This window comes from Leptonotus elevatus, chromosome 12, assembly GCF_054856555.1.
Source record: "Leptonotus elevatus isolate MCC_2025b chromosome 12, RoL_Lele_1.0, whole genome shotgun sequence".
NCBI lineage: Eukaryota > Metazoa > Chordata > Actinopteri > Syngnathiformes > Syngnathidae > Leptonotus > Leptonotus elevatus.
In genome coordinates, this window is record NC_141250.1 from 8635288 (window position 1) to 8657353 (window position 22066).

Here is a 22066-nt window from a genome sequence, read left to right on the forward strand (position 1 = left end):
GTCAATGGTTGTTTTTGTGGATTAGTGCCCCTCTATTATTTGTCCAGAGTGTCCAATGTCAGCTTGAATAGATTCCAGCTCAACCGCGACCAAAATGAGGACAAGCACTACAGATATACACAATTCTCACAGTTGTCACCAAGGATGCGCTGTAATTTTATGTAGAGTATTCAAGGCTATATTAGTTTGTTGTCTATTAAAAGGATGATGAAATCCCCTCGGGTGTAGTTGGTGTGGCCCTGGTTTAAGTTTTTGGGCCAATGACAAAGCCAGCACTTTACTGCTGCCCTTGGTAATGGTGGTTTGCACTCATTGAGGGCACTTGTGAATTCTTTTTTAAGCTTCACTCAAAGATCTTTTCACCCACAGCGTACTTAATAAGGCTTTGGGATTTGGTAGCATTTTATTTGTCAATGCTGAGAACAAAATGTAACCCTGAATACATGCGTTGGAGAGATTCACTACTTTGGATGAAAGTTACAAGGATGATTAGACATTGGTGTATATATATTTCCCCCCCATACTAAATAATAACCTAAGCAGTTTGCCAAGTGTAAAGGCCTTGAACTTCTTTGGTGAAGCAGCTCAGGCAGACACGATATTCGCCTTCGAGACAGTCTTGTTGCTGGAAGATCTATTGCTGTGCTTGCCTTTGATGCCTTTCAAAACGCCCACATTCTAAATCCCATCATAGTTTATTCAATTTTTTTCCACTTCAAAAAAAAAAAGTTTTTACACAAGAGGCTCAGAGTTAATGAATGGGAAAAATCCATCCTAATATCATTGATTTGCTCATCTGCTTTGACATTTTATTCGGTACGATATCCAGCAACAAAAAACACTGTCAAAGCGGTTTTAAAATTTCTTGACAACAATATGTTCTATACAGCCCCACTAATCTAAATACGGTATTCTGGTTAATATTGTGCTAGTAGAATATGAGTTAAGCATCAAAATCCAGCTGTTTTTATCAATATCAGAAGGTGGCCATTTTGCCATTTGCTGTCGAGTGAAAATCACATCACAGTTGCTCAGGGCTCAGGTAACAACCGATCACAGCCGAGCTTCAGAATACAGGTGAGCTGTGAAAAAACTGACAGGTGTAGCCAGCAGCTTCTGTTTTTGTCTGAAATTAAAACTAAGATACTGGTAAATGTACAGTATTTTTTCATTTATTTAAAACATTTGGAAAACTTTATGTAGAAAACAATAGGGAGTACTTGTTTAAGATTATTATATATATATATATATATATATATATATATATATATATCTATATATCTATATATATATATATCTATATATCTATATATATATATATATATATATATATATATATATATATATATATATATATATATATAGATAGATATATATAGATAGATAGTTAGATACGCACAGTATATATAATTAACTTTTAAAGACATACTAATGACCCTGGGAGGTCCCTAAACTTTTAATTAGAATTTTAAAACAAAGATGTCTAATGACTAAGTTTTTTTTTTTTTTTATTAAAAAACTCCAATATTTTGCCAATCTTAAAAGTTGTTCAATAAACATAAACATATGCTTACAAAATCTCAACAAAGTTAAGAGTTTTTTAATGCCAATTTTATTTTATTTTTTGTGAAAATGAATATCAGCTCTAAATATCGGTTATTGGCCTCGTTGACTATTAATAATTGGTTTTGGTATCGGCCTGGGAAAAAAAACGTATCGCTCTATCTCTCATGTAAATCTTAAACTTTGGTGCTATGTAAACAGCATGAAACATCATTTACCATATTTTTGGGACTATAATTCACACTTTAATTGCATTTTATTATTTTTAGTAGTTTGGCTGGTCCTGCGATTTATTCTCAGGTGTGATTTGTATATATTAAGATTAGAGTTTAGACTAACACCCAAAATCCCTATTCCCTAATCACTTTCTGTGGATGACCGCCACCTTTTGTCCACAGGCGGTAGTGCAGCAAAAGTATTTGCCAAATGGTTGAAGAAATGGAATAAGAGTAGTTGTGCATAACTGCCGGTGGCTACTTCCATAACCCTAACTCGATGCAAAAGAAGGTGGCGGTAATGCACCAAAATGATTAGCCAAAAGACAATAGGAGAAGAAATGAAAACAGAAGAAAGAGAGTATTGACGACTGACGATGGATGTGCAAGGTATTGCTAGTTTAGCATGTAGCTTCCTTACGCCATAACAAGGAATTACAGCACCAAAAGGCAAAACAACGGACCGGGATTATACCTTTGGCGGTATTCTCGTTAAGGTAAACCCTTTTAAACTAAAAAGAAAAACTTTTCTCGACCTACATGCGGAAGTTTCGTCCGGCTGGAACTCGTGCATTGCCCCCAACATTCCTCCACCATGACGTGGCACTTTTTTAAATGTCACCGACTTTAGTTCATTAAAAAATGAAAAGTTCTCTTCTCATTCAAATGACCGTCTATCATAATTGTCTTTCACATTTTCAGGACTTTTTGGACTTGAAGCGAAGTGTCTGCAGGGCGCTCTCCACCACTTTGGGCAAATGGATGGGGTTCCTCTGTAGGCGCAACCTACTGCTGGTTGACCCGCTCTTGTTTTTCTTATTGAGGACTTTTTCATTGGCACTTTCAAGAACCTCCTCATGCTGCCTGTTGGGGTCACCTGCAGCCCGAGGAACCCGCAAGACCCAGTTGGAGTGGAGGTCGTGTTCTGCTGAGCTGGATGCCACTGTATGGGAAGATACAGTGGGTTGAGTGCAATGTACAGTCAACGATAATCATTTCAGCATAATACACAGTTATTTTAGTTTTGTTCATTTTTTTAATACTAAATCATAACTTATGTCCATATATATTTTTTTGTAGTCACTGTTATCATTATGTTCAATTTTGACTTACCTCTTTATGACTTTATAGGGTAAGGAACCTAAACCTGAGTCAAAATAGAGGCCTTATATGAAGACAGGAGACTTTTGTGATTTCTCCCAGACAGTCAGCAAAGACAGACAGGTAATGAAAGCGAAAAAGTAGAATGAAAGAAAAATATATTAAACTGGTGTATCATTATTAAAGCGGATTAATGGTTAGCACATCTGCCTTACAAATATAAATGGAACACTTTTGTTTCAGCTCCTGTTTTTCATGCGCTAGACTCAAAGAATTAAGAATTATTCTATGTACCCAAAAGGCCAATTTTTCCTCAAATATTGTTCACACATCTAACTTAATCTGTGTCATTGAGCACGGACATATTAAGACACATTACAATTGTTTGAGTATATGCAAAAATTGTATAATTGTTTCATTTCCACAATGTTAATCTGATGGTAAAGCTTTCGTCTATCCATTTACAGTGTGAAGCTTTATTTCACTCTTTGTTGTTCTGGTTGTCTCTGCTCATATGTGCCGGGCGCAGGCAGGAAATGATTTTTAAAATTTTTATTTTACACGGTTGACATCACCACCAAGCCTGCTGTTTTGATTACACTGATAAAGACGTAATTTCTCCCACGCCGACGGCAGAGCACTGGAAATGTCAAGGTCACATTTGATTAAACACCCACAGTGAGACGATACGGAGCACTAAACAGCCACTTTAGATGAAAACCTTGCGCTACAGGACACGCATAATTCAATTTGCACCATCAACCCTTGATTAAAATGGCATAATTTACAACACTCTCCATCCAAGACAAAGTAATTTCACTCAACCTTTTACGCAGATATTTTATGGTGCCAGTAATTCAACATTACATACTCTGCAAAAATACATTACACCTCTTCACTTTCTCGCAAGATATTACACTTACTGGTCACAACATTAGGTACACCTCATCACAGGAAAAAAATCAAAACACACTTTTCGATCTGATGCAGTGCAGTTCTGCTCCACGCCACTCATAATAATATGCACATTTTAATGATAGTAATAATTTTTGAAGGTATGATTGGATCTCATTAGATGTTGCAGGTGCGGCCAATTATTATTTTTTAATAAACATACTAGGCAGCAGTAGTATCGTGTCCGACAATTTCCTGATAATATATATCAATATTCATCTACAATGGCCTAACACCACATGACAGTGATCACAGAGGGAGAAAATGTCACCTATAAAGTCCACGTCGGCGTGGCCGTCATCCAAGTAAGGTTTGCGCTGAGGTTCACTGTCATAGCTCGCAATCACCTCGTCCAGAAATTGCAACGTGTCCTGCACGTTGGGCACGGGCGGTGCCGAGGGGGTCACCCGAGATACCTGTAAACAGACAATGGAGGAAACGTCGAAATGTTTATTGTGAATAATAGAAGTTCATAGTTTATTGTTTGCATTTAAAATGTGTAAATATAAGATGTAACATTTCATATAGCTTTCATAGTACTATACAATTGTGTCATAGCTTTTGTTTATGTAGGACCTATTTGATTGCCTTTATGCGGAGGGATCTGTGTGGTACACAGCAGTAATGCGGTCAGGCAATATGGAGTAGAGCCGCACGTTTTTTTTTTTACCTCCTCCTCGACTCCTTAATTAATAATAATAATGCATCGGATTTATATAGCGCTTTTCTATCTAATCAGGCACTCAAAGACGCTTTACTATGGAACGGATACATTATTCATGCACTCACACATCCACACTGTGGTGGCGGTAAGCTACTTAAGTAGCCACAGCTGCCCTGCGGCAGGCTGACGGAAGGCTGACGAAAGCGTGGCTGCCAGTGTGCGTCTCCGGCCCCTCCGACCACCACCAAACATTCGCACCTTCCATACACCAGTGTGAATGGCACACTATTTCGCTATTTCAAGCTATTGATCTTTAATTTTTGCATGTCATTTTTTTTGATTTTTCCTCAATGAAACCGCGGACACTGACTAGGAAATGAGTTTGGAGCGTCAAGCTAAAGCTGAACTAAAAAAGCAAAAAAAAACTTACCCCGTATATAACTTGAAATGTTCTCAAAGTCAACCCAAAAATTTTTCTATGCGCCTCCACTAGTCTAAACGCAGTATTCTGATTAATATTGCATTTATTGAATATAATTAAGCAGTTAAATTCACTTATTTTTATCCATCTCAGGGGGCGGCCATTTTGCCACTTGCTGTCGTGTGAAAATGACATTGCAGTTGCTCAGGGCTGAGGTAACGACCAATCACAGGTCACCTGTTTTCTGAAGCTGAGCCGTGATTGGTTGTTAGCTGAGCAACTGTGATTTTGCTTCTTCACTCGAATTCCACAAATGCACTATTAATCAGAATGTCGTGTTTAGACTAGTGGGGGCACATACAACATATTATTATCAAGAAGATCTTTGGGTTGACTTCCGCTTTAAATCAAGGTAACTTTTCCTATTGAAATGGACGGACGGATGGATGGCTAGATAGATAGATAAATAGACAGACAGACATGGCTAGTTTTTTTCCTGGTTCAAAAAAAGGGCAAGGCAGCTTACAGTTTTTTTTTGCGGTGCCGGAGGTGCTGCTTTTCTCTTGGCGGACACTGTGGCCTTGACGTCGCCCTTGCTTAAATCGCTCACACTCTTTGTGTAGCGCCGCCGCAGAGCCACCAGCGCTTGCAGGTACTCCAGGCAGTTCTGCTCGTGGGAGTAAAGCCAAACGCGGTCCTCTTGCCTGTGGTAGTAGTACAATGTAGACTCCACGCTCACGGTGCTCTTGCTCCGTTTTAACGTGGTGCCCTCGGAAGACCGGGTCCTCTCTCCCACAACCAGCATGGAGGTGCTGCGGACCAGCCTGACGGTGCAGGCGCTGTGGTAATCCGTCCCGAACCCATCCCGCTCACTTTGCCTGTGATGATTGGGACGGAACACATGGTTGATCTTCCTAAACATCCCTCTAAACTAGCAAACACTTTTCTCTGATGCCCATATTCCTCTCTTTGAAACTAACTGAAGCAACCACCCGACTCAACTACGGCTGTCCATGATGCTAGATGCTCGCTTGTTCAACCTGATCTCACCGTCAATGTTATCAGTTGCTGCTTGGCAACATAGAGGCCTCTGTAAGGCAACACTATTGAGCGGCAAGCCCGGTTCAGGTGTCCTGACCCATAACTATCACTATCACTGAGGGTTCTTGAAGCTACCACCGTGAAGCATCATTCAGCAAAAGACAGTTTGATAAATTGGGGTGGGGCACAATATCCATATTTGAATATATTATGCCGAGGATCGATACACCAACAACAGATATCTAATTTGTCTGACAGTTATTGACGAAAAGCCACAAACTGTCAGGAATGAAGTTGATTGCTGTTGCTGTGCTTTAATAAACCAAGCGCCAAATTCAATGTACAATATGTAAAGCATATAACCATTTACACTGATAATTGTTTATGTAATGCTAATGCTAACTACAAACAGTGGCTATTTCCCGCCTCCCCTCACTCCTTCAAAACATTTTTTTCATTGTTCAAACATTATCGTGAAATTGTTTTTGTCAGAAATATCGATTATGAAGCAGTCATTGAAGATGAATCAGCAGACTGTATGTAGTAGTAGTCAGGCCTCTTGTTTACGTAAGAAGCTGGCATAAGTGTGGCCTTCATTAATAATACAACACAGTGCATTCTTGTGTTTCCTGGGCTGTCTTTCATTGGAACTTACCTTTCAAAGATTCTTAAATGCGGCCAAATTGCTGTTCACTTTGGAAAAAAATCTCACCAATAAATCACCAAAAGCTCCCAACTCATTTAGGTTCTCACTTTTAAATGATGCAAATGTGACCTTATGCACGCCAATGTTTCTTGAAGCAAAAGCTCACTCGTGGTTACATAACGAAAGCTGCGCTTCTGCTTTACTAACATTGGAGGTACAAATACAACTGATTATGAACTAATAGGCAGAAATTGATTGAGTAGCTGAAATTAATAAGACTTTTTGTGGCAGCTTTTGATTAAAAAAAAAATTGACCAATGAATTAACAGTCATAATGATCGTATTTATTTGATTCATGTAGAATTTCATCCAATAAAATACTACAAACCCAATTCCAAAAAATTAGGGACACTATACAAATTGTGAATAAAAACGGAATGCAATTGGGACCGGTAGCAATAAGAGGCTGGAAAAGTAAATTGCACTTGTAAAAAAAAACAGCTGGAAAACCAGTTACCACTAATCATCCATCCATTGGCAACTTGATTGGAGTATAAAAAGAGCTTCTGTCTCTCAGAAGCGAAGATGGGTAGAGAATCACCAATTCCTCCAAGGTTGCGCAGAAAGATAGTGGAGAAATATCAGAAAGGTGTTTACCAGCGAAAAAGTAATCATCGCCTACAGTGCATAACATCATTCAAAGATTCAGAGAATCTGGAACAATCTCTGTGTGTAAAGGTCAAGGCCGAAAAATCCTACTGGATGCCCATGATCTTCGGGCCCTTAAACGGCACTGCACCGCAAACAGGAACGCTTACTGCAAGGGAAATCACACAAAGGGCTCAGCAATACTTCCACAAAACATTGTGGGTGAACACAATCCACCGTGCCAGCCGCCGTTGCCAGATGAAACTCAACAGTACAAAGAAGAAGCCATTTCTAAAGCAGACCAAGAAGCGCAGGCGTTTGTCTGGGCCACGGGTCATTTAAAATGGAGTGTAGCAAAGTGGAAACCTGTTTTGTGGTCAGACCAATCACGATTCAAGTTCTTTGTGGAAAACTGGGGCGCTATATCATACTCACTAAAGAGGACAACCCAAATTGTTATCAGGACTCAGTTTTTAAGCCTGCATCTGTGATGGTATAGGGTTGCATGAGTGTGTGTGGCATGGCATATATAAGTGTTTATTTAAAAATATCTGTCATATTTGGGGGGAATTTTATTTAGTAGTAGTATCGGTATTTGGTATCGGTGACCACTGACGATAATATGGTCCATATTTTCATCAAAAGATCCAGAGAATCTACAGAAATCTTGGATGCACGTGACCTTCGATTCAAGATGACGACCTCCGAGTCAGATTCAAGTGATCCCGAAGCCGAAGCGCTATTGTTGTATGTTTTGCTACTACGCCGATAAAGAAGTCGACTGAGGAATCCTCTAGGATAGCCTCCGAAATGTACTCAGAGGGCGCCGCCAATATTTGGTGTAAAAGCGCATGCGTCGTAGCAGTGTGCCGTTGACTCCTGTGCCCCGCCCACCTGTGCCGATGGCGCCCGAGCACCGAAATGATCAAACATGTTTGACGCTTGGCGGGGATTGTGCAGCGCCATCCGCACTCAAAGTTTAAATAAAAATAAGTTCAGTCCATTTACCATTTACATTATATGGTACATGGTATATGTTTAATAAATACTTTTAAATATTTGTCTTTATGGCTTTGAGTATAGTGAAGTGATTTTTGGAAATATTCAACTTTAGACACATTTTAAATTGTTAAAGTATTTGAATAGCAATGAATGGTATTTACAAGAAATAGCAGGAAGTTTTTGCGTTCAAACATGATAATGGATATTATTTTTAATTAAAAAGAAATAAATAAATAAAAAAGATGGACATATTGTCAATGCCCAAAAAAATCGTGTACCTAAAATGTTGTGAATAAAAAAACAAAACCTTTATGTTTCTAGAAAACAATGTCAACAAATTTTAATTTGTTGACATTGTTAGGTTTTTTTTTTTCATGAGCAGACATCAATGCAAGCTTGTGATTTTGTCCTTGTTATACTGAATTTGTTAGTTGGCTTGCTGAAACCCAGCTGTGTGCACTGATTGAGGAATTAGGGTGAGGAAATGAAATCAATTTACATTCAAGGTACTGGACAATTTTCCCTCATTTTTAACTGCATGCAAGTTACTTGTTTTAAGCCACAGTTGGTTCTAGTTTTCACTTTTAAATTCCCCATACATTTCACTGAACCTTTCTTGGTAGCAGTAATAAATGCCACCAGCTGCAGCAATGATTATTAATAGTCATGGTTCCTCTTTTTTAAAAAGGAAGAAAAAAGACAATCTTGCTTCCTCTCAAGGTGGGTGCATAGAACCAAGCAGACTATTAGACTCATCATTCGATTCACAGTGTGCCATAAGGTAAGAAAGTTCTCCTTCTCCTCAGGCTTTTTTTCTCTATTGTCACAAACAGTGCCTGATCTTTTTCTAAATTCTGTGATTCAGTAAATTGCCACCCAGTGAATCATTTGCAAGGATGCTTTGTGAAGTGAAATTGCTGAGCATGGCCTACGGAGGAACAGAAGACTCACGTCTCACGCACGGCGAGAGGCAGGAGAGTACTGTTGGATCTTCTTCCCGCTCTACAGGCGCTGATTTGCACCTTCCTCACAATCCCTCAGAGCAGAAGGGCGACGTGGACAGCGGGAATCCTCCAGAAGTCTCCCAGCTGGAGTCTCTGGATCTGTACAGAAACCAGCCAGGCAGAGGGAACTCTCCGGGAATCCAAATCACGTCTCCCCGCTCGGGAGGCGACGCCACTTTCCTGGTTCCGTCCTTCTGTCAGAGCATCTGCCAGAACTACAGCGACCTCCACATCGGGGGTGACCAGGTTCTGCCCCTGTCAGACGACAATGGGGAGCAGGTGCATGTGGATTCCCAGGCGGTGGGCCCCTTCCTGCAGTCCTGTGACGTCCCCCCGCCTGGGGAGGACTCCCCTCCAAGACGAGCTACACAGATTGGGCTCCTGCTGCCTCTCAGGGGGGGCTCCAATCACTGGAGACAGGCAAGTGGTCAAGATCTGAGCTTTTTGTTCCAAGGGCGCGAAGGACCCTTCACCAACTCCCTCCTAAACGGCTATCTGGAACAGAAGATTCTGGACCTGTACCAGCAGTACATGATGGAGAACATGGCCAGGAATTCAGGCGCTGTTTGCCCCTTGCTGGGCTCAGAGATGGTCCTGACCAGCCTAGACCAGATCACTTTGCAGCTGAGCCGGGACGGGAATCTAGAGGCGGGCGTGGCCAAGGACATGGTGATGTCGTGCTTGCTGAGGGTTGCTGGGGAAGTGGAGTCCAGCGAGATTAGCACACCTTTCCTGCAAATCTCCAGTGACACATCCAAAGAGCACGTCCACTTCTACAAAGAACAATGACGCCCTCTTAAATTCTTCCACCTGTTTCTATCCATCCCAGGGGGCTGCCATTTTGCTTGCCTTGCAAACGTCATGTGACCAAACTCAGAAAAAAGGTGAGCTGTGACGTTTGCAAGCTGAGCCTGTGGGCACTTTGACGATAGCAGGTGGCAGCACAGGACAAAATGGCAGACACCTGAGATGGACACGAAAACGGGTGAATTATTCTGCATAATGTTTTACTCATTCACTGCCAGCCATTTTCACTGAAGCAACCCCCTTTGCTCCCGGCTGTTTTACTGGATTTTGACTGATTTTGCAAGGCCCACAGAATATTGTGTTGTATTGCTATAAAACATGGAAAGAAAGAAAGATTAGAGTATCTTCTTTGTTAAGGAAAAAAAGGACATTTGTATTTTTTTCCCGTTTTGCAGCAATTAGCATTAGACTATAGCTAAGTTTCATCATTATTCACCAACCTGTAGAAAACACTGGGGAAAAAAGCTTATTGCAACATGGCCCTGGTTGATCTCTTATACCAGGGGTGCTCAAGTTCGGTCCTCGAGAGCCCCTATCCAGCCTGTTTTCCATGTTTCTCTCCACTAACACACCTGATTCATGATCAGGATCGTTATCAGGCTTCCGCAAAGCTTGCTGATTAGTTGATTAGATTCAGCTGTGCTGCGGGAGGGAAACATGGAAAACAGGCTGGATAGGGGCTCTCGAGGACCAAACTTGAGCACCCCTGTCTTATACACTGCTGCCACCTGCTGAACGTTTTTGTAATAACTTCCATTGCTTTAAGCGACCTCTTCAGGTCAGAAGCTGCATCAAAGCCTTCTGTATGCTCTAGCATAAAAAACTAAACGTTTTAATACGTTTTTGGGACCATGGCATAAAATCCACCGAGTGTTATCCATCTCTGGTAGCGGCCATTCTGACACTTTGCTGAAGAAGACATCACAAAAGGCTTAAGGCTCAGGTAATGACCAATCATGGCTCAGCTTGCCAATGTCACATGACCAAATTCAGAAAACAGATAAGTCGTGATTGGTCGTTACATGAGCCGTGAGCAAGGGCGATGTCATTTTCAGTCGACAGCAAGTGGCAAAATGGCTGCCCCCTGAGATGAATATCATAAATTACAAATTACACAAACTCAATATTAATCAGAATATTGTGTTTAGAGTAGTGTGGGTACATAAAACAGGATTGAAAAGAAAATTTTGACAAGAGAAAAAAAAAAGGAAGCACTTATTTTCAAACTACCTGAAAGAATTGAATAGAATAAATTGTTCAGTGAAAGTTGATGCTGGGAAAATTAAACTTTCTGCAACAAGATTGTTTGATATCAACAGGAATAAAGCAGTCTAATAGAAAAACAGCATGACTTGTTTTTAATAATGGCTGTCATTTAAAAAAAAAATAATAATTTCCCTTTTAGATTACAAGAATGTAGGGAATCCTCAAAGGGTCAACCATGTGTGTTTTGGCAAAGCACTCCCCTTTATAAAAGTTGAACATGATTTAGGGAATATGCGTGATGTCATCATCAAGGCTACCTTGTGAACAATCTGAACATGTAATGTGTACGTAAACAAAACTGAGATTAGCCTATTATAATGCCGTGGCATTCACTTTTGAATTGATTTGCAGACCAGCTGAGTCTCTAGCTGAGACTCACAAGTTGGCGCGTCGCTGCAGCTCAACGCACTGGTGACCTTCCGTCCCTGTTCCTGTCCAAACAGAGCGGCAGCAAGAGGAAGCGGTGTGTTAAGAGCTGAGCGCCGGCCGCGGTTGGAAACCTGGGAAGTGTCAAGGCTACGGAAAAGCTATTCCTGCCTTTCTTCCCCAAACATTCCAGGTACACCCGGAAGTATCCTGTCCGAGAAAACAAAAATTTTGAGGATAAATAGTTTTTTTGGGCTACCACACACAACACAGAAAGGAAAACACAAACAATTGTGCTCAATGCAAATGTAAATGCTGGACAGAGATGTCAAAAGTACAGCTGTTCAGTACCTAGGAAAAAGGTCACTTTGGTAAAAGTGAAAGCACTAAAGTACATACAAATGTAATTCAGTATAAAAGTATTTTCAAGCCCAAAAATAAAATACAGTACACACATACAAAGCAGAAACTTGTTGAAAATCAGCAAATTCCGGCTATTTGTTCTTGTTGTTTCTTGATCATGGGAAGATAATTGTCTGAAATAATGTTGATGTTCAATCAAGACTTAAGCAACTTTCTATCAAAATCACATGCGTCGCTCAAAGTATTGCTGGCACTTTAATAGTATGGTCAAAATAAACTGTAAACAACAAACCTGAATGTGCCATTTTCAATTGAACGGCAAATTCTTGAATGCCGAAAGTGTTGCATCCATTTCCACTAAACAATGGGTTCAAACGGGGAGTGGCAATAAGCCGTTTGAAGCTTCCTATTTGAAGAATGATTCTCAATCTGCCAAACTCAGCTGATTGACGGCTCGTATTGTGAAAAACTCATATTTCAAAGTAAGGTTTGTATTTGCATTTTTTTTCCTCACTTTTATTCAATGAAGAACTCACCTTTCTTTGAGATACCCTAATATACCACAAGCAGGGTAAAAATGTAGTCAGGTACATTTACAAGTTACCTGTTAAAAAATGTGTTTGTATTGTAATCCAAGTACCATGAGATTAATGTAACTTGATTACTTTTAATTACTTTTGGATGCCTCCAATACCAGAAAATGTCTGTCTGTCTGTCTGTCTGTCTGTCTGTCTGTCTGTCTGTCTGTCTGTCTGTCTGTCTGTCTGTCCGTCTGTCCGTCCGTCCGTCCGTCCGTCCGTCCGTCCATCCATCCAAATAAGAAAAACTACCCAGAAAAATAAAGGACACGTGATTAATAAAAAATAATATATATCATGGTTAAAAAAGAAAAGGAAAAAAGGCTTGTCGAATGTGTCTTGCGATGAAATCACAGAGGAGGTTGAAGCCTTTCAGCGTGTCTCTAAAGCACTTTTCCTACAAACAAAGAGCTTTTAACATGTGGGCTGGCGCAGACAAGGTCGTGTGATTTCATATCAAACCCAAGGTCCTTGCCACTCTCGCCATTGTGGCTTTAACGCTGCATCCGCGTCTCCTTTATTCAAAAAAAGCTTTTAGTGTGTTGCCTTGTAAAAGCAGCACAATCATATACTATTTACGTAAATATCATATTTTTCCCCTTGCTTTTCTACTTGCTGATATTTCAAAAACAATTTCAAGGCCTAAAACAACGGTCTAAAACTCTTTACAATATTAGCGCAGAGTTGGAGTACTTTCCCTTCATTTGTGACTGCAGCCTTGAGGCACGTGTGTTATTCCAGATTACACCTCACATGTGCAATTTACTGGAACGTTTAATGAGCGCTCCGTTGCCGTGGAGGGAACATTTCCTGGTCAGTTAGCCCCTCGAGGTTGCCTGGGAGCCCAGTGACCTTGGCAGCAGCCCCCCACCCTCACCCCACCGCATCCCAAGCAGTCGACCTTGCGAGGCAAGTAAGAGTCGCGTGATAATGCATATACCGCCCCGCACGGTAGCTATGCGGATGCGGGCATCGGCCAGCTGACCAAATGCACTCTGACCCCATTTTGTTAGCGGCTACACGTCAGACATTTATCCCGTGTTACACTTACACACCTGCTTATAATCAATTCATGTTCTGCTTCAGTGTGAAAGAGCTAAACATCACTAACAGAACCTGTTTCTTTCGTGGCGCAACTTCATGAACCCTACAAGCTGCAAGGTTAGCCTACTTGCTAATTACTTTTCCATTGCCGTTTGCCAGATTTATATTCATATTGGCTACCAGATACTAAAAATTGACGTAAATTGTAGATGGTTCTATTGTTGTTTGCCAAGCCCGTTGTTTTGTCTTACTTTTACGCAGATCCATGCAAGTATCAAGTTTGTGTAGCTTAGTGTCAAGTACTAGAAATAGTACCTCACAGTACTTTTTTCGCATGGCATTACAAATCACTATCTCTGTTTAGCAGGCTGGGCATTGGCGAACTAGGCGGTTGGCTAGAACGCCATCTAGTGTAGGGGGTGGCAAATTGCAGGACAAAAAAAAGATTTAATTTAATTAATTTGATATTATGTGGTGTGCTATTAAATATAATAAATCTATAAATGTTATTCATCTATTTAATTATTTATTTATTTATTGCCGCGGGGTGGGGGGGGGGGTAATCTGCACGTTCGCCTAGAGCATCGAATCCCCTCAAGCAACCTGCTGTTGAGACACCTAGGAAATATTTTAACAGTTTTGAAAATTATATAGCTAGAAAAGTCAAAAGGCACAATACTGGACTAGTGGAAGTGGAAATGTCATGTCGGGCCATGGTTACACGGCAAAGACTAAAAAAGATCTCAAACCAAAGCAAAATATGTGTATTCTTTGTCTGCCAAACTATTTCTTCTTACCACACAGAACATTTCACTTGCTTCAAAATTTTATTAGTAGTAGTTGTTCAGGTTATGGGTACATTTAGCTTATAATGATAATAATAAATATCACAATGCTATAGGTGTAGGTAGTATACTGTACTAGTTTTACACATTTACTGGTATGTTTGTTTTAGGCTACCTTTGTTTAAAGAGATCAACTTTTCCTGTTCTATTGGCACATACTGTAAGTCAATTTGCATGAAATAAATCTTCTTCATTTCATATTTTTCAAGCCCAGTTTATTCAGTGTATAATTTATACATGTTAATCGAGTGCTATGCTATTTTCATACTTAGCTCACAATGTCAGTCAAAACTGTGCATTTTTCCTTTTTTTTATGCTGCTACAATTCTTGTTTTGGCTCTCGTTAAACTGTGCATGCATACCTAATTGTGTGTCCTGTGAGTGTATAAATATGATCCGGTAACTCCAAGTGGGCCATGGTCACACACGTACACAGAGAACTCTGCCAGACGAGGCAAACGTTTGAAATGCGTTACAGCACAAATTGATGAACCTACATAGAAAGCTGACTCAAAAATGCGTCATATAGGCAAAGAGCGGGCGCTTCAATTGAACGTATACTTCACATTTGTTCTATGTGTATAAAAAGAAGCAAAGAGTTCATGCAGCGGCCTTGGAAAATATGGGAAAGTATGGATGATGACGTCATCGTCGAAGGGGAAATATAAATGTAAATACAGAACTGCGGAGGCCGAAGGACATGACCCTGCCTTTCATGTGCATGAGCGAGGCCAGTGGACACAAAGACGTGTAAGCTGGTCACACAGGATGAGACTCGGCTGGGTAGAACATGAGGCAAATGATTGGAGGTGATAATTCTGTTTTAGCACAAGGATGACGTGTGTGAGGCGGTGCCACGGGGCATCTGCGTGGCTGGAATATACAAGAAGAAAGATTAATTGTTTAGAAAAACAAAAGAAGCGAGGCTAACTGTTAGCTAAACTTTAAACAACATTGCTGTGATAAATGTTTCCCCTTGCCATTTTTACTGCAGTGTATGACTTGGGAGACATTTTACACACACTCAATGCAACTGGTGCGAGATTCAGTTTTCTTCTTCATTGGCTATTGTTCAGTTTTAACGTCACAATCACGGTGTCCGTTGCTACGCCGAACACACATTAGGATTTCTAATCATAAATATTGGACAGATTTACTTGTTGCCAAAGTTAAGGTAGCTGGGTTATATTGGGGTATTGAATGCATTGTGTTATTATTATTGTTATTATTATCATTGTCGTTGTTGCATTTACGTCAAAACACGTTTCTGAAATTGGATTGTGGTTGACAGCAGCATAGAGCATTTTCAATGCAGTACATTATCAGCGTTGTTTCTCTGTTGCTTTTTTCTAGGTTCCTGGTATAGACTTAAAATGATAGTGTGGAGCTTTTTGTGCAGTTTTATACTCAATTCTCAAGTGCAAGACAAGGAGTTCCATCAGGGAAAAATATCAATACAAAATTCCAACACACAAAAAATGTCACATTTACAGTATAAAACAACTACAAATGTACAAGGGTCAGCATGGTGGCCGAGCAATTAGTAAATCCGCCTCACAATCCAATCGAGATTTGCCGTGTTGAAATTTGAGGAGAGGACCTCCTGTTTTTCAGATTTTCAGATGTTAGACTTATTGAAGACTCAAGTAACCCACGTTTTATAATAGAAAATTGATGGAATGGACATTTATAAACATAGATTACGTTGTACGTTAACAATGACCAGAAAGTGTGGACGGTCCTTTTTCCAAGTTGCTGCCCCCTTAATGGAAGTGGGTTATTTTTGTCCAAAACTGTCCAAAACTTTGCACCACAGTATGAATTTATTTTTCGTCTCGTCTTTGTTGTCAAATGTGCAGTGTCTATTGGCAAACTGGGATACGACTGGGTGACTGTGTGATGTCACAACTGCAAAGAGCAGTCCAATAATGATCATTTTGCTAGTATAAAGTGAAATAAATTACACTGGGGAACACATTTTTGTTGAGTTTGGTCTGACAGTTGTTTTTAACAAATTTTTGAATTATTCTAAATGGATTTCTATTTGTTGTTGTTGTTGTTGTTGTTGTTTTTTTTTCATTTAATTATATCACATCAAGTTTTTGAGCTATTGGAGCTGTGTTTTCTTTAAAAAAAAATGTGAATGTATGTAAATAAAACACTAAGAGGAGTTATAAGCTTTGAAAACTAAAAAAATAAAACAATCATCAAGCAGAATATAATTTACGGCAGCATGGCCATGGTTACAAGGCTACGAGAAAAGCTAGCACTAAACCGTTTAATTCCTACTATGCTAGCTTTATGTTTGCAGATATTGATAGTACTGACCTACTGGGAGCTGCACTCACCTCTCACTATCTTTTGTGGCTCCATAAACAAGTTGCCATGTAGTTGTCGATGAGTCCAATCGTAATCAGTTATTTTTACTACAGTCTTACTACAGCTACAGTGGCATTTTACATACAAGGAGGGTAAGCTGTGCTGAAAAAGCTTGACGTGCTAGAAAAAAATGACAGCAGTTTTGAGATCAGCATGCCAATTTTAGTTTTAATCAGCAAAAAATCTCAGCTTTTTTTTTCAGAGTGGTTGCCCAATTTTATAATAGAGATAAACTTTTAGGTGCTTTACCCCAGCAAAACCCAATTCCCCAAAAAGTTGTGACACTATACACATTAAAACTGAATGCAATTATGTGGAAGTGGCAAACTTTAATATTTTATTCAGAATAAATATAGAGAACAGGTCAAAACTTTAAACAGAGAAAATTTATCATTTTAAGGGAAAGCTATGGTTTTAACTTCCATGGTGTCAACAAATCTCAAAAAAGTTGGGACATGGCCATTATCACCACTGTGAGGCATTCCCTCTTCTTCTTACAACAGTCTGCAAACGTCTGGGGATCGAGGAGACTTTCTCAAGTTTAGAAATAGGAATGCTGTCCCGTTCTTGTCTAACACACGTCTCTCACTGTCTTGGGCTTTCTTTGTTGCACCTTCCCCTTTATGATTATTTTAAATGACCCCTGGCCCAGACAAACGCCTGCGCTTCTTGGTCTGCTTTAGAAATGGCTTCTTCTTTGTACTGTCGAGTTTCATCTGGCAACGGCGGCTGGCACGGTGGATTGTGTTCACCCACAATGTTTTCTGGAAGTATTGCTGAGCCCTTTGTGTGATTTCCCTTGCAGTAAGCGTTCCTGTTTGCGGTGCAGTGCCGTTTAAGGGCCCGAAGACCATGGGCATCCAGTATGATTTTTCGGCCTTGACCCTTACACAGAGATTGTTCCAGATTCTCAGAATCTTTGGATTATGTTATGCACTGTAGATGATGATTACTTCAACCTTTTTGCAACTTTTCGCTGGTAAACACCTTTCTGATATTTCTCCACTATCTTTCTGCGCAACCTTGGAGGAATTGGTGATTCTCTACCCATCTTCGCTTCTGAGAGACACTGCCACTCCAAGAAGCTCTTTCTATACTCCAATCAAGTCGCCAACGGACCTCATTAGTGGTAACTGGTCTTCCAGCTGTTTTTTTTTTATAAGTGCAATTGACTTTTCCAGCCTCTTATTGCTACCTGTCCCAACTTTTTTTAGATTTGTTGGCACCATGAAATTTACAATGAACAAATGTTCCCCTTAAAATGATACATTTTCTCAGTTTAAACTTTTGACCTGTCATCTATGTTCTATTCTGAACAAAAGATTGAAATTTGGCACTTCCACATGATTGCATTCAGTTTTTATTCACAATTTGTATAGTGTTCCAACTTTTTGGGAATTGGGTTTGTAATTAATTACTACCAATCAAGCCATACATGTTAATTTGGCCAGTGTCTCTTTAAGCAGTTACAAAGCAATGTTGTCATCCAATTAATGTGCTTAGTGAGTAGCTAATAGACAAATGAATAACAACAAGTCAAGATGACTCACTGAGATATGAAGGACAAAAAAAAACATTACTTACAGACATAAAGACAACTTTTTATGATTTATCCTCCTCTGCGATTTTATCGTGAAAATAAACTTGTCACACTCCTTTTATTCCCTTTATTTCCATTGTAAACGTATGAATCTTTTGCCTCACCTTGGTCTGTCAACACCAAACACCGCCCTCCTCATGTTGCCTCCCTTTTTTTCCTCCTTTTTTTTTTAGCAGCGCTTGGCAGCCGACACTGTTATTAGTGTCGTAATTTAGCTCCCTATGCAAACATGACCCCGTCCTCCAAATATTCAAACGGTAGTCACAGCGAGGCCAGTAAAGAGGAAGATAAGAGGGACATAAATTATCGCCACGCTCCCCTCCTCCTCCATGTTTTTGTGAGTGTGTGATGGTTATCGTAGACAAGCACTGTTATATCACACAGTGACATATATTTGGGAGCAATGAATTGAGCAGGAAGGACAGACACAGAAGGGGCAAACAAGTAAATGGAATATGCAGATGTGTACTGTATATAAAGGGGAGGCCGCGTGGAGCAATCTGCATTTTAATCGCCGCTGTGTCTAAAACTCATTTTTATGACCCCGCCTCTGAATAAGTAAATCTTTTATGATTTAGTGTGGCGCCACATGTGGTAAGTGAAAGAAGCAGGAAAATAAGAGAGGGGTAGTTGAAGTGGTAGCGGACGGCCGAGTGCGTAGCCCATCAAAGTGGCACTGTGGGGCTTACTGCTTATTGCGCTATGGATTCAAATCATGAGTTTGACCTTGGCACACGTACACACACTAATACACACACACACACACACACCCTGGGGTTCCACTCAACCTTGACTAATTAGCTGGCGTCCCCGTAGCATATGTTCACCACAGAGTTGATCAAGGACATTACATCTGCAGTGTCCCGCCTCTCTCCCCCACGTTAGCTCCGCTTTGCTGTGGCCTGATCTGAGCTTGCAAGTCACTTCTGTTAATAAACTAAGTATGAAATAGTGGTTTACATAGGACTTTAATCTTGTCTTGACCTGCTTTGCTGTGACCTATATTATGCAGTCTGAGTCTACATGATACTGGGGTGATAGTAGTTGATGTAGCTGACTTTTATGCTCGCTGTATTATTCCACTTCTTTCATCGTGTTTAAAATATCTTTACTACAAGAAAAACTGTTTGCGGCCGTTAAACCTTTGGCAACCTTTTAACGAACCCAGACGAAAAACCCACATGCACTACGTGTGCAATCGCTCAGTGAGATACGGCTTCAAAGTAAAAACATTGCCATTAGTCCCCGAATTATGTAAAATTTGTAGTAGGGTTTATTTTCTTAATTCCCAAAAATCGTTCGCCGTATTTGTTAGTGATGGGAACACCAAGCTTTCATGAAGCACTTGCAAATTTTTATTATTTTTTACTCCTCTTGTTTAAAGTGACAATGTGGAATAGTTGACCACTAGATCTCGCTAGGGGCGTTACGAGGTTTAATGGAAAGGGGGGGCTTAGCCCCAAGGACAGGGCTGGGCAAACTTGGTCCTCGAGGGCTGGAGTCCCGCAGGTTTGGGATGTTTCCCTTCTCCAACAGGTGATATATGATCAGCTCATCAGCAAGCTCTGCAAAAGCCTGATAACCAATTCTTATTTTGCGTGAGCAAACGAGCATCTTGGTGAGAGACAACGACTTGGCAGCCGGTGTGAAGCCCGGCAAACGACGCCGAAAGACCAAGCGAGACGGATTTAGCCGGAACAGCTAACAAGAGCAGTAGTTAGTCGGTGCAATAGGCTGGAGTAGCTAACAAGAGCTTCTAGTGAGAGAAGCTATGAAAAAACAACTAGTAAAATCTTGCAAAAGCAAAGCAGAAGTTGACAAGCGACCAGAGCCCAAATCACGGGACTCAACAACTGCCACCCGCAGGCCCCAGCTGTGGAAGGTAAGCGGCGGGCTACTCATTGGGTCCGACACTAGATGCAAACATCACCCGGGCTAACTAGGTTTGTGAAGTTGTCTTTTGTGCATCCGTAGCAAGAAGATGGCGGCGAAACATGTCAGCCTCTTGTGAGGTGAGACTCCAGCCATGTAATATAATTAGTGATTACTAGACCTACGATTATATAAAATTTTTGTATGTTGATGTGTTAGAACTTTTTTTTGGTGCATATTATTGAAATCAATAGTGGGTTTTTAAATTGAATGAATTATTAATTCACCACTCGATAGCGCTAAAGATCACACACTTTAACTCATTCATTGCCATCCACGAATTAACTTGGGGTTTTAATCGAACCGCTCAGTGCCATCCACAAATTAACTCGAGTTTTGCGGGGGGTTTAATGCACGGGACGTAGAACAACCTCATGCAAGTCCTCAACAACTATTGATTTGTCAAGGGGTAACATTTGGTGGAGGACCCAATCGCAGGGAAGCAGGGCAAGGAGGCAGAGGTGGTGATGTGCCCTACTGTGCCGAGGCGCCGATGCGTGTGCCGAGTAAACCGGAAACAAATCTGCAAAGCGCACATCGAGGCATGTGTTGATTACGCTTGTGGCCACGCCCGAAGCCTCGGAACGCGCGTTGCTACGTCCGAAGCCTCGCCAGACAGGCTTCCTATGTCATCGCCAACACATAGCTTCGCGGGTGATTCGAAATAAAATGGCGCACCGAGACGACAATGAGCTCACAGGTGACACTGACACACCCAACTCGCATCTTCAAACCTCAATTCAATCGGATTCGTTTTGCAATGGATGCACCCGCAACGAAAAAGAAGAGAACATCCCCTGTCTGGGATCATTTTGAGCAGATCTATCCTAAAAAGGTACAAATTATAATAACCAGTGTGAATATATATTGTAAATTATTGTGACAACACAGTGTATCCCTCGTTTTAATGTCTTTCTTCTACTTGCTGATATTTCAAAAGGTGAAGTGTAAACTTTGTTCTAAAGAACTTGGGTACTGTTAGAAAAACAATTCTTGTTTTTCCCGTGTTCACAATGTTGATTATCAAACTCAGACAATGAGATCGGTGAAATCAGGATTTATTTTACATAAGCTTATGGACACATGGAGTTGCAGCCAAACGCCGCCATTTCCCCCCGCATATGTGTCGTTCTTCCCCCGAGCAAGCCACCAGTATCATTTCGTGATTCTTCAAACCCCTCCCCGTCTTCTTCGTCCAATCCTCAGCCGTTCTTCTCCTTCCCTGACAGTCACATGATACATCAATACACTCACCAAACTTCCCCCTCCTACAATGATGTTGTTTTCAGAGCAGACCTAGATGTCCCTTCCCCCTGACCACAATGATGTTTTGCAAAGATCAGATAAGAATTTGAGTTTGTTTTTCAAAGCAGACCTGCTGACGCCTAGTTTAAACAAAGAGATCTAATTAACACATTCGCTCTGCTCTCAGTACTGTGAAGAGAAAAACCCCCTCTTCACCTTAAATTCCCCACAGAGACATACTGAGTAAATTAAAGCAATTTTGTCCACTTCTAATTAGTAATATTATAAATCGAACATTTATAATTAATTCATTCATTTCAATCCATCTTTTGGACTTGACAAAGTCCAACATACAGAATAATTAATTAATTTCACAGAAAAA

General features: G+C 40.5%; 2 protein-coding genes across 3 annotated transcripts; one reads left to right on the top strand and one right to left on the bottom strand.

Moving 5' to 3' along the window:
- Window positions 1-1964: 1964 nt before the first annotated feature.
- Window positions 1965-10513, top strand: LOC147164427 (TLR adapter interacting with SLC15A4 on the lysosome). Of its 2 annotated transcripts, XM_086091399.1 has the most exons (5): window positions 1965-2275; window positions 2481-2754; window positions 2910-3002; window positions 8944-9036; window positions 9121-10513. In XM_086091399.1, exon 5 carries the CDS (start codon window positions 9152-9154, stop codon window positions 10046-10048), a length of 897 nt encoding a protein of 298 aa, XP_085947525.1. In that variant the 5' UTR covers window positions 1965-2275; window positions 2481-2754; window positions 2910-3002; window positions 8944-9036; window positions 9121-9151; the 3' UTR covers window positions 10049-10513. The 2 variants fall into 2 exon arrangements, 1 of the variants encoding a protein (XP_085947525.1); XR_015096701.1 differs by lacking the exons at window positions 8944-9036; window positions 9121-10513 and having other exon boundaries at window positions 2910-3428.
- On the bottom strand, window positions 2477-5840 carry c9h13orf42 (chromosome 9 C13orf42 homolog). The gene is made up of 3 exons (XM_086091400.1): window positions 5445-5840; window positions 4105-4249; window positions 2477-2721 (listed from the first exon to the last, which is right to left on the bottom strand). Exons 1-3 carry the CDS (start codon window positions 5838-5840, stop codon window positions 2477-2479), a joined length of 786 nt encoding a protein of 261 aa, XP_085947526.1.
- Window positions 10514-22066: the final 11553 nt, after the last annotated feature.

Bases quoted from the DNA above. Each gene is read 5' to 3' on its own strand.
- c9h13orf42 (XM_086091400.1), bottom strand. From the start codon at position 5,840: ATGTTTAGGAAGATCAACCATGTGTTCCGTCCCAATCATCACAGGCAA. The intron at 4,250-5,444 runs GTAAGCTGCCTT...GTCTGTTTACAG, and splicing joins CGGCACCGCAAAAAAAAACT to GTATCTCGGGTGACCCCCTC. The intron at 2,722-4,104 runs GTGACATTTTCT...CTTCCCATACAG, and splicing joins CGCCGACGTGGACTTTATAG to TGGCATCCAGCTCAGCAGAA.
- LOC147164427 (XM_086091399.1), top strand. From the start codon at position 9,152: ATGCTTTGTGAAGTGAAATTGCTGAGCATGGCCTACGGAGGAACAGAA.